The sequence below is a fragment of the Rhinatrema bivittatum genome, chromosome 5 (assembly GCF_901001135.1).
Source record: "Rhinatrema bivittatum chromosome 5, aRhiBiv1.1, whole genome shotgun sequence".
NCBI lineage: Eukaryota > Metazoa > Chordata > Amphibia > Gymnophiona > Rhinatrematidae > Rhinatrema > Rhinatrema bivittatum.
The window spans coordinates 80,675,162-80,687,768 of NC_042619.1; the positions used below are offsets into that span (position 1 = coordinate 80,675,162).

The 12,607-nt window shown below is 37.3% G+C and overlaps 1 protein-coding gene across 5 annotated transcripts in view; it reads right to left on the reverse strand.

Annotated features, from left to right (window-relative positions):
- Positions 1 to 12,607, reverse strand: part of PSPC1 (paraspeckle component 1) — a 465,349-nt gene that overhangs the window by 164,832 nt on the left and 287,910 nt on the right. For 2 of the 5 annotated variants that reach the window (XM_029602500.1, XM_029602499.1), the window contains 2 exons: positions 12,248 to 12,414; positions 4,216 to 4,684 (listed from right to left, as the gene is read on the reverse strand). The exons of 2 other annotated variants lie outside the window; for them this stretch is intronic. In XM_029602500.1, coding sequence (XP_029458360.1) covers positions 4,499 to 4,684; positions 12,248 to 12,414 — 353 coding nt within the window. In that variant the 3' untranslated portion in view covers positions 4,216 to 4,498. Of the gene's footprint in view, positions 1 to 4,215; positions 4,685 to 5,992; positions 6,807 to 12,247; positions 12,415 to 12,607 lie in introns of those variants that run through there. One more of the 5 variants, XM_029602501.1, reaches the window with a different exon arrangement.

Genomic DNA, 12,607 nt, shown 5'->3' on the forward strand with positions numbered 1-12,607 from the left:
ACTTCAGTGCTGACTCCACTATCACTGACCTGTGTGGTAGCTAGATCACTCCAAATCCTGGTGTCTGTACTCTAAGATCTAGTTTCCTGGCTACTGGGGGACAGGATGCTAGATTCTCCCACCTAACAGCACGCCTCCCTCAATCTTATGCCACCCCTCTGACTCTTATAACATACAACTTGTAAAAAGTAATATTTTTATGCCATATAATTTATAAATTGTTCAGGTTTATGTTTACATTTACTTTAACTTTATGATCTATTATCTCTTTGTTACTTAATTCTATGCATATTGTTCTGTGTTTCATTGTAAAGCTCTTTTTGCTATATTTTGTTCATTGTGAACCGATATGTTCCCAACGTTCATCGGTATATAAAAACTTCTAAATAAATAAATATTGTTTCTAAATCCTATAGGATCAAAATACCAGGATTCCTGTGAGCTTGAATGAAGTTTTCAGAATCCAGAGACCTTGCCATAGGGATCTTTAACTTTATGGAACTTAACTCCCAAAGCCTTACCCAGCTTGTCAAAGAATTTGGAGTTCAAGATGTCTTCTACTGGCGAAGAGTTATCCAGTGGATCAAGTATGGGGGTCAGTGGGATTTCTCAAACCATGAAGGTTCACGACCCATGACACCAATAACGATTATGATCAGGGCAGGATCCTCAGTCATCTCGGAGGGGAATGCTTCAGATGGTGGGGTCCTCTTCTGAAAACATAGGTTCATCCTCTTGCAAAGCTCCCAATGGAGTCCAGGAGGAAATCCCCTCTTGTGCCAGTTGAACTGATGGATGCAAGCAGACCAGAGGCACCAAGGATTATATCTGATCTGGTGTCGACAGCCAAAGTCCTTGCTCAGGGAGACAAAATAGAGATGATGCTGAGATGGAAGGAGTTAGGTGTAATAAATCACCCTCAAGGCCTTTTAGTCTTAATTCCTACATGAATGCATGAAGAGCATTGACAGGGCTGGGGACCAGTACTCCAAATGCACTGGGGCATGGAGCAGCAATGGATCCAATGCTGAATGTATCAGTGAAGCAGACAGTTGTATCGGCTTATCAAGCCCATGGACCAATGAGCTGATGGCCAGTGTGCCACAAGAATTGTTGATTTTTTGCTTTGATGGTTCTGGGGCCTGGTGCATCAAGAGCACCAATTCTGACCTCAGCTTTGCCAGTGCTCACTGCGCTGCAGGATTTGTCCTGTGTCACTTCTTTATGTACAGACTAGCCCTTCGGGGCCTGCAACAGACTCACAAACCCTTGTTTGTGGCACATCCATGGGTTTTGCTTGACCGTGGCGGAACAGATTTGGAAATCTGCGCCACAGAAGTGGGCATTTTACTCAAGGAGGTTTGCTTCAACTCAGCACAGAGGAAGCCTGCTCTGAGAAAAGGAACTGGTTTTTAACTGATTGGCAAAATTCTTCTATTTTCCAGGCCCTATTCCTCCAGGACCTCAGTGATGACCAGTCACAATCATAGCAGTTAGCTGCACTGTAGTCTGACCCCAGATATTACTAACAAATGTCGTGACCATTGGTAATGGACATCTTCCAGCTATAGACAATTGTTCATGCTGCTGGTCTTTGAGCTAGACACTTTTTGTTTTTTTGGCAGCACTGAAAAGTGCTGATGAGAGGCTGCTGAGGCAACTTAAACAAGTAGAGATCAAAAAGAAAGTTATACACCAAAACTTAGAGAGGTTACATAAAAATGACAAGGGACTCTTGAGGCAATTCCCGCACATGCTCAGTAGAACAAAAGCTCTATGAACTAGGACAGAAGGGTCCATTTGGAACTGCTGGATGACATCACCCACCTGTCAGTTAATTCAACCCTGTTTGTCAATAGAAGAATTAAGAAACATTCTTTGATGCTCAGTTTATGTTGAAGGCACATGGTTTAAGGTAGACTATTTTATGTTAGACCTCATGATGCTTTTACATTGAGCAACTGTAAATACTAGATTTTTACATCACCTCTATGGTTTTTACAATCTAAGAGGATATAGTAGGGTGCCAGACTTATCTTGAAATTAATACATTAAATTATCTCTGTACATGTGCAAAAATTACAGACTATACATAATGCACTTACCAGCTATACTCAGTCTAGTCATACACACAAATTCATTTGCTAAAGCCTTGATAAGGTCATTTATGAAATCAAGTGGTGAAATCTCAGATGTAATAAGGCCTGATGCAATAAAGTGTGTGGTAAAAACTATGCACTGAAATTCAGCCATATAGTCTTTTCCCACATGGGAAAAAACTAACTCCTGATACAATATGAAAATAATATACTAGTACATTGGGAGTTAAAAACAAAACAAAACAAAAAACAACTAAACAGGAGTTAAAATTTCACAACGTATTTAATTTAATACCCTCGTAAGGCTTCTCTTTTTCCAGCTGAACCAGCTTCCAAGTTCAAGGTCCTTGTTATTATGTAACTTTTGGCTTCTCTGCTTTGTCTCCGCTAATTATAAAAAAGTTGTTCCTTATGTTACGTGATGTTATACTGATCTACCCCTGTTCGATGTAAACCAACCTGATAGGGTATTCAACCTTGAAGGCCGGTATAGAAAAATGTTAAATAAATAAATAAATAAATAAAATGTGCACTCAGACTTCTGCATAGGCTGAGTGCACATTTTAATTTGGGGGGGGGGGGGGGGGGGGAAGAAGGAGTTTACAGGGAAATAGCAAGATCTGGTGCCACAAGGCAAGACATCTCAGGACAGAGAAAAAGCCATCACCTCCCTTTTTTTCTTCACAAAAAAAATATGCTTTTCCTCTGTGTAAAAGGATTTATATACACAGGTCTTGGCAACACAACTCCAGCTTCTCCCCCAGACTAACATTAGCCCTGGAAATTTTACTCCACCTCTGTATAATAGTTAAGTTTCTAGCATTAAGAAAATACATGTTAAGCCAGTATACATCTTTGCATGGGGGGAAGGGATAAAATAGCTAATACTCTAACATGTAAAAGTGCTAACCTGTGTGCACACTGTTCAAAACTACTTGCTGCATTGGCAGAAAAAGTCTGCACACAAAATAAGTGTGCATAACTCACGTAAAACTGTATTCTAAGGCACCTTATTACATATTTTTGAAAAGATTTTCATATAGCCATGATTCATAGTAAGAACATAGTCTGAACAAGGAAATTAAGACAGGCATTAACCAAACGTAATTACCTTCAATTACAATATTAGAAGCAATTTTTCATTTTTATAAGAATTCTCTTATAATCTAACTCAGTTATTTAATTAGGAGGACTAATAGTACAAAGACTTATAGGCATTTAAGCATTTAATAAAGTGTATAATCTCTTCTTTACTAGCATATGTGACAATTTAGTTTTCCACCACAATAAACTTAAGGCTAACCTTGACCAAGTACAGAATTCGAGCTATTTTTCTACACTACTAGTTGGAAAAATTAGCATTGTAAATGCTATTAAAGTTACGGAAGTAGTTAAAAAAAAAAATTTAGGCAGAGGACTGAAAACAATTCTGCATAAGGCATCTTATGTCTGAAGTTGTTTAAAAGCACTTTGTTCAATGGATATAGTGTTTTAATAACAAAAGCATTTCTTTGACAAAAATGTCATTTTATTGAATAGCTTATAAAACATGTTTAAGATTTTTATAATCATAAGAGTCACACTTCAGAAACTAAATATGCTACTGATGATACAATACATAATCTGTTGCCAAGTTAGATGCATTTTGGTTTAGAAATCACAATATTTCAGAAAATTTTGGATTGCTGAAGCACATTCTCAAGAATACTATACACAGTGAATTATAATTAAACTAAATAAGCAAAGTCTAGCAACACTATTTTGCAGAAAAGGAAACAGATATCCTTTGAATTTTTAACCTTAGAATGTCGTCATGTACACAAGGCAAGCTCTTTATATGCTTAGCTGAATGGAAATTAGTATTTTCCCCTCCCCCCAACACTAACATTATAGCTGCATGCTTGACAGTTGGCAGGAATATTCAGGAAGAACTCCTTCATGCAATTATTTCATTAAATACTTATGAAAAGTTTGTGAAACTCAAGAAGGCATCTTTAACTCAAGGTCACTGATTCCTTAGGTTATTTTTACACTACTCTCAGAGAAAACATCAGACCAATGAACTACATTTTTCAGATCTTTCAGGCAGTGCTTCATAAAACTGAAAAGGATAATATACATTTCATTAATGGTTTATTAATTTTATTTGTAATCAAACAGCTGCATGTTACAGTATGGTCACATCTTTGCTGAAGTTACCAACACATTTGACTATCAATGATGCAGATAATTTGTTCTAAACTACAAAGTAACTTTTGGAACAAAATACAAAAAAAGCTGTGATCTTACAAAATAGACATTTAACATTAACAAAATGTCTTTGGGTAACAGTTAAAATGTCAAAGGCATACCACTGAATACAGCACTGACTTTCTCTAAACAGTAAGGAATACAAGAAGTTAATATCTGCGACGTTTATTAGGTCCTTCAAAGTTGTCCCCTTGGTTTCCTCTACGAAAGCCACTTGATCCACCACTCACAGTACCTACACCAGCCACTGGAGGCTGAGGTGTTTCAGAGCTTGCTCTGCTAATCATAGGTGAACCCATTTGTGAGGAGCTTCCTTGAGAGAATCTATCATTGCACTAATTTACATTCAATAAAATATGAAGTCCATTTGAAATATATCAAGTAATTAGTGAAAGAAAAATAATTCCATGAAGTGGTGTCATGAAGTTCAGAAGACAGTCCAGAAGAATCAGGTTCACACATGAAAGGAAGAAAGGAGCAACTGCATTAGTTACTATATAAAAACATGCTAAGTATTAAAGATGTTGATCCCAATTTTGTGAAACCAAGATTCCAGTTTGTTAATTAGGTTGGACAACCTGTATCTTAAAATGTGCTTTATAATTTATACACTGGTTCTGAAAATCTATAAAAATCCATTAACTATTCCCCAAATCTTGAATTGGTTGCACGGCGTAAAAATAAATTTGCAGAAAGGGAACAATTACATCATTCAATTCTCTATTTCTTACAGACCTTACATTAACCAGTTAACTAGCTGAGGTACCTTTTCTAAACTACAAAAAAAAAGTTTATATAATCTGTTGACATATGAACGCAACCCCCAGTTTCCAGCAACTATGCCACAGGGCCACAAAATCTGGCCCTTGCTTCAAGATTTGCAGTTTCTCATGAAATTATGGGAAGTAGTGGGCCAATCAGAGAAGAAAGAAAAGAAATGGGTTCAGATAAGGGGCAGTTGAGGACTCTATCCTCATGTCACATTGTTCCTACTCTCTCCCACTGCCTGAAGGAAAAATCACCTTTGCCTCCCGCCACTCAGCCCAGATTCAAAGTTTGACCTACAGGCCACCATATATATCCACAGGTTCAAAACATAACTAGGCTGGGTGGCAGTAACTTTAATCCACCACCCAAAAGACTTTAACCACTTCCACTCTCCTCTTGATGGTGAGGAGGAAGTAGGGGGTAAGCCAATAGGAGACTGTTTATCAAGAGGATTTGGGGGGGGTACTAAGAGGGGGAAGTTTGGACAGAAATTTGAGTGTGGAAAGATGATGGGAGTGGGGAGGAAGTGAGTATAAGAATGGAGGAAAGGATAAGAAATGGGGACAGAAGGGAAGAAAATAAGTATGTGGATGAGTGTAGAAAGGGGGTATGGGGGAGGGGATAGCTGAGGGAAGGAATACAGAAGGCTGGAAGGCAGAGAGATTGTGTATCTTCAAGTGCAGTCTTACCATTCAGGGAGTGAAACAAGGAGAGAGGAAACACTGCAGAACAGAGGGAAAGGAGAAAAGGAGAGAGACAGTAGAAATGTTGTACTGAGAAAACGGGAACAGAAAGAGGGAAGGTAAGAAAAATGGAATAAAAAGTGAAAAAGGTAAAAAAAAAAAAAAAAAAGAAAAAGACCCAAACACAAGAAAGGCTGGAAAACTACTTTATTTGTATAAAATAAATGTTAAACATGTTAACTATCAACTTTATGCAAATTCATGCAAATGACCAGCAGAATTTCACTAGCTTTGCTACAGAATTTATTCCTTAACATCTCAGGAAATTGGGGTCTCTGGTTGAAAGTCATTACATCTTTTAAAAAGGCAAAATCTCAGTTACTTTAGAGTACAGTTTATGCAAAATGAAATACTGAGTTTCTTTACTTAGATGCAAGAATAAAGCTCAAACACATCGTAGGAACTACCTTTTTACTGAACTGAATAACTACTACTTAAGCATAATGCTCCTTCAGTAGGTTAATGCAAAATAAGCTAAAGATGATGTCACCATATAGAAGTTAACTTCATCTGTAAGTTGAATAACAGCATTGACATTTGTTCTCAAAGCTGTAGAGTTTTAAACTAATACTGATGCTGTAATCCAGTTTATTTGTAGTCAGACATAATCCTTAGTTCATTTTCCACTGACTTGACTGAAAAGGCAGAGCTTTCAAAAGTTAGTCATAAATCTCAAAAAAAAAAAAAAAAAAAAAAAAAAAGCATCTACAACTTATTTGTTGACCAGTATTCCTATGTACCCAAGGGGATTAACATGGTTGCGGAGTTTGAAAAATTTACTTGTCCGCTTGCCTGTGGCAAGTACATTTTTTGGGTGGGCAAGGCAACTGCAACTTTGGCCTCAATCAAAGCCTGGTAGGAGCAGGTGGAGTCTTCATCCTGGACAAGGGCCCCAGAGGAACAGGCGGAGTCTTCAGTCCCAATCAGAGCCTGAGAAGACAAAAGGCTGCAGTGGGAGGTTGGAAGGGGGGCAAAGTAAAAGAAGAGAGGGTGAGAAGGAGAAGAAGAAAAGTAAGGGGATGAGAAGAAAAAAAATGAGGAAGGGGCAAAGAGGAAAATGAGTGATGACTGTATGTGAGTGACCTGGGGATTAGTGTAGAGAGGGGGGGCAGGAGGTTTGCATTTGTCAGGGAAGATATGCACTCACTATACACTTATATGACCTACCCCATCAATACAAATTACTGGGAGAGAGTGTGGCCAAAATATATGGTAAGTCAGTCCTGAATATGAAGATTTTTTTAGCTTCATGCACAGATTTAGATCTTCCCATTTTACTTGTCCCTCTAAAGTGCATTTGTTGGGAAAAAAAAACTGTAGAAGTCTAGTTTTAAATCCATGAAATGACTAAAAAACATTACATATAAAACAATGAAAAAGGAGAAAAGGACTGATTCATACATTTGAGGGAAAGTGGCATAAAAAGCTCCTCGTTCACTCTTCGGTATTAGCTTAACTGTTTAATATGCAACTTCTCTCCTTTCCGGCAATAATTTCTGGATATGAGTGAATTTTCTACTGCATTTTTTTTACACTCCTATGCCATAGCCTATCCTTCTAGATGCAAATAATTTTAGTATGATTAATAGCTTGCTGGATTCCATTCACATATCCTTATAGTCATTAAATATTTCTTCTCTGTAAACTAAGAGCAAAAGCTGGATGTGTACAACCGTATACAGTTGTGCTCATAAGGTTACCAACCCCGGGCAGAATTTGCAAGATGTGTAGCATTTTAAGAGAACATGAGTGATCAGACAAAACATGTTATTTTTAATGGTTTTTAAATTACACTATTATGCATCACACAATAGCACAATCATTAAACAAACCATAGCAATAAAGGAAATAAAATGGTCCTGTTCAAAGATTTGCATACCCTTGAATGTTTGGGCTAATAATATATATTCAAGTTGACACACAGGTTGAGATGGCAATGAAGGGTAATATCCACACCTGTGCCTTGTTTGATTTTAAGTAGTGTCTGTATAAATAATCAATGAGTTTCTTAGTTCTTGAGGAATACTTGTGCATTTCATCCAGGGCTGCACTGAATTTGGTGGTTACTGAAGAATGGGGAAAGCAAAAAGTGAAAAGGATCTTCGAGCAAAAGTAGTATAACTTTATAAATCAGGAAAAGAATATCCAAAGATTTGAAAATGTTAGAACTGTCAAACTCTGATCAAGAAGTGGAAAATTATGGGTTCTGTTAATACCAAGCCACAGTCAGGCAGACGAAGGAAGACTTCAGACAACTGCCAGGAAAATCTATTGGGATGCAAAGAAAAAAAAAATCACAAGCAACTTCTACTGAAGTACAGGCTTCTCTGAAACGAAGTGGTGTGGATGTTTCAGCATGCACAATAAGGAGATACTTCAACAAAATTGGGCTGCATGGTAGAGTTGTCAGAATAAAGCCACTGCTGCACCAATGCCACCAAAACATCTAGGGAAGCCTCAAAACTTCTGGAACAAAATAACTTGGAGTGATGAGACCAAAACTGAATTTTATGGTCACAACCATAAATACTATTGGCCAATGCAATATCAAGTGCGAAAAAACGTGCATCCGAACTGTGTACACTTTTTTTCAACATATGCACATCCCCCTCTCCTGGGTGCCCGATGCAATAGGAAAATGAGCTGCCAAGCTAAAATGGAAGCGCTAAGGATAAATTGTGTGTCCCTAGCGTGTCCATGGCATTGGGTACCCAGGAGATGTTGCTGTACGTGGGTTTTGAAAACAGACGCTCAGTTAACCAGCGTCCATTTTCTTCATCCCTGCACAGCCATGAGTTATGATGGACCCTCGTAAATTGAGTGTGTTTTTCTAATATGACCGCTGTCAAGAATTTTTCATGCTGCTTCCTGTGGTGCCTCCTGCTTAGTATAAGGATGATATTAAGTAAGAGGAAGCACATAAAAGTATTAGTTTCTGCTTTTTTTTTTGAGCCCTTGATGCACATCAAGACTTCACACTATCTACGAAGCTGGCTTTAATTCTTGCATGTAAAAACATGCATGTCAGGCACACTTATTTTTTGCATTGGAGGCAATAGCTAATAGCCTTATCTACATGTGATCAGCGCTATTAGCTACAAGATGTTTGGGTGCGCTAATCCCCTTTTTGCATCTGGTGTTAGCCTAGTGCTTCCAAAACGTGTCCAATCATGGGCTAACCCAAGCAGTAGCTTGAGTGCACTATGTTTCATTGCTCCCCCCCCCTCCCCCCATATGTCTGGAAAGAAGCCAAGGCCTATGAAGAGAAGCACACCATCCCTACCATGAAGCATGGAGGTGGATTTCTGCTGTTTTGGGGATGCGAGAACTACAGCGACAGGAAATTTAGTCAAAATTGATGGCAGGATGAATATAGCATCTTATCAGAAAATACTGGAGGAGAATTTACATTTATAAACCAGGAAGCTGTGAATGGGCCATACTTGGACTTTCCAACATGACAATGATCTGAAACTTAAGCACAAGTCGAACCTTCAGTGGCTGCAGCAGAAGACAGCAAAGATTCTGGAGTGGCCATCAGTTTCCTGACCTCAACATCAAGCCACTTTGGGGAGAAGTCAAACTTGCAGTTCATGGTAGACAACCACAGAATTCATATGATCTGGAGGCTTTTTAACATGAGAAATGGGCAGCTTTACCACATGATAAAATAAAGGGCCTTATTTCCAACTATCACAAAAGACTGCAAGCAATCATTGATGCAAAAGGGGGCAATAAATGATATTAAGAACTATGCAAACTTATGAACAGAACCATTTTATTATTTCATTTATTGCTATGGTTTGTTTAATGAATAAATTATTATGCATCACAGAACAGTGCAATTTGATACAAATTAAAAACAGACATGTTTTGTCTGATCACTTGTTTCCTTAAAATTTACACTTCTTACAAAGTCTGCCAGTGGTATGTAAACTTATGAGCACAACTGTACATTTTTATACTATAATCAAGAAAAACAAACTGTGTGCCCTTTAATACATTAAAAAAAATATCAGCATTTATACTAGGCATTAGACAAACCCATCAGACAATCTCTCCTATAAAGGTCACCATCTAGTTTTTGTGGTTTTCACACTTTGGATTTAACTGTGGCAATAGTACAGGCTTCTGAACAATTAGTACAACATAGCCATGTGAGTAGGTGTATGCTTGCTTCAGCAGTGAAAAATGAACTTGCTCTATTTAATAGCTATAATGCATTCCTTGAATTTTTTTATTTTGTTTTAGAGGGCTCTAGTGAAAACAAACTATATGCAATTGATGTTGTGTGACTAGTTATGTTTTAGAACTGATCTAGAATCAGGACAATTTCAGTTTAGTATGCCAGTTACTACAATCTTAACTAGACAGCAGCCAGTAGCAGGGACACTTGAATCATTTCTTTGCCTTAAGTGGAGAAACTGGATATTAAATGGTGACCGATTCCAATTTATGCAGCCTCACTGAAAGCCACACAGGGCTATTATGTATAACTTATTTGCCTATTGTTTAAATAGCAGCTATTGAAGAAAGCTTCTACTGTATATTTTCCAGAAGAAATTCGACCCAATTTAAATATTTTCTAAATGTTTAAGTAGACACTGGAATATTTGTGTTTCACAACTGTATTTAAAACTGGAATCATGTCTACAAATTTTGTTTACAACTATTTCTCATAAGCCTTTCTACCCATAGAAGGCCCTATTTTAAAAGCCAAAGGCAAGAACAACCCAACTAACCACACAAAATGCATTCTGGCCGTATAGATTTGATAGGGGCTATCAATTTGAATCAAACTATGTCTTCCTCTGATTTTTCTTTTGAAGATACAGAGAACTTTTTAATTTAAGGAAAAACCTTATTTTCAATTTAACACCTTGAAAGATAAATATATAAACAAATTTAAGGTATTTAGGCTATGCAATATTTTATCAAATATAAAGCTCGGGGCTAGTACACCTTCAATCTTACACACCTAATTATCAGTAGCAGGTCTGGCACAACTTCCCCCTTCACCTTCTGCAAAGTCTTGCATCCACCTTCCTGTGGTCAGTCTAAAGTGCCCAGCATCCTCTCTATTCCTCTTTCGAGCAATCTTTCTCCTTTTAACGCCTGGTTAAACATATCAGCACTAGCCCCCAATCTATTTTTGTTTTGTTTTTTTCCAGTATTCAGCATTCTCTCCCCACCCACACCCTTTCTTGCTCAGCACCCTCTCTCTCTCTCTCTCTCTCCACAATACCACCACCCGCCTTGTTTTGTTTCCATCCTCCATATCTACTCAGCATTCACCCTCTTCTGTCTTGGGATGCTGCTGTACCTTTAAATTGAGTAGGTGCTACCTGGAAGTTTTGGGAGTGGGGGGTGGTTGCTGGCTCCCTTCCCCTTCTTTCAAATTAGGCCTAGTTCATCAATTTAAGAACAAGTCCTGCTTCAGTTGGCCTCATAATGCTCACTATTCTTGTGCTCAATCACAAAGCACTAAGATCACTAGTGCAGGTGTTAAAATACATATTCAGTATATGAAAGGGTAGAATGCAGAAATTTAAAACTTTAGCAAAATAATAGACTGCCAGATATTACAAACACGATATCTCACACTCCTAGCTGGATAACTACATAAATAATTCTATATCCCAGCTTAAAAAGAAAAAAAATTAAATTACTCCCCACTTTGTGGGGCTTTTATCATCTCACTTCTTGAATAACATATGCTTCAATCACCTAACATTCTCAGAAGACATCTTATAGTACATTAATATTTTGAAAACAATTGACAATCAACAGAAAGGTATCTTCACACTATTCCAAAGTGTTCTAAAAAACTGCATATGTTTAAATTATAACAGTATGATTTAGCAAGCTTCCAACAAGAAACAAAACCATACTACCCAAAATTTCAAATGTGGCATCCCATTCAAATATATTCACATACTTTACAATAAAAAAAACAATTTTGTAGAAACCATTTTGTAACTGACAAATCTTTAAATTATAGACAAGTTACATCAGTATGAGCTTTCTTTTAAGTACACAGGCTTAAAGGAAACAAGCTAATTTAACATAAGATTATGCGAGGCTAAACAGACCAAAACAGCATGGTTAATTTTTCCCACTGTGCATGGAAAGTGGAGAACTAAATAATTGACAATTTATATAAAACTATTCTTTAAGCATACTAACATGTATTAAAGGATGCCATTTAATGTGTATCACAGTCATACAAAATTTTCAAGTATGTAAATATTTATTCATTACTTCCCTCTATGTTTAATACTGCCTTGTAACAATATTCTGAACATTTTAAACTGTTCTAGTGTGAAGTTACCTTTCATGCAGATGAGCCATAAGTATATTAAAGTAGTTTTTATAAAAATACATTACCACTGCTCCATTATCTGCCATCATTGTTGCTCCCATACTTGCAGCTCCTTCTGATCCAATGGCAGGACCAGGACCCATAGCAGAGCCAGGTACAGTTCCTCTGTTCATATTCAAACTCATCATTGGAGGAGGAGCTTGGCTACCAGCAGGTGCTGGGCTATAAGTATCTATGTAAAACAATCTATACTTAGAGCTGTCCTATCTCAATTTTACAATAAATCAAATGTTGCAATATTTAATAAAGGCCAACTTAGCAAAAATTAAATTCAAGACATTAGATCACTTGTATTCTTTGAGACTGTACAGCCAGTTTATCTCAATAATGAAAAGGACCACTATTTACAACAAAGGAAAATTCCA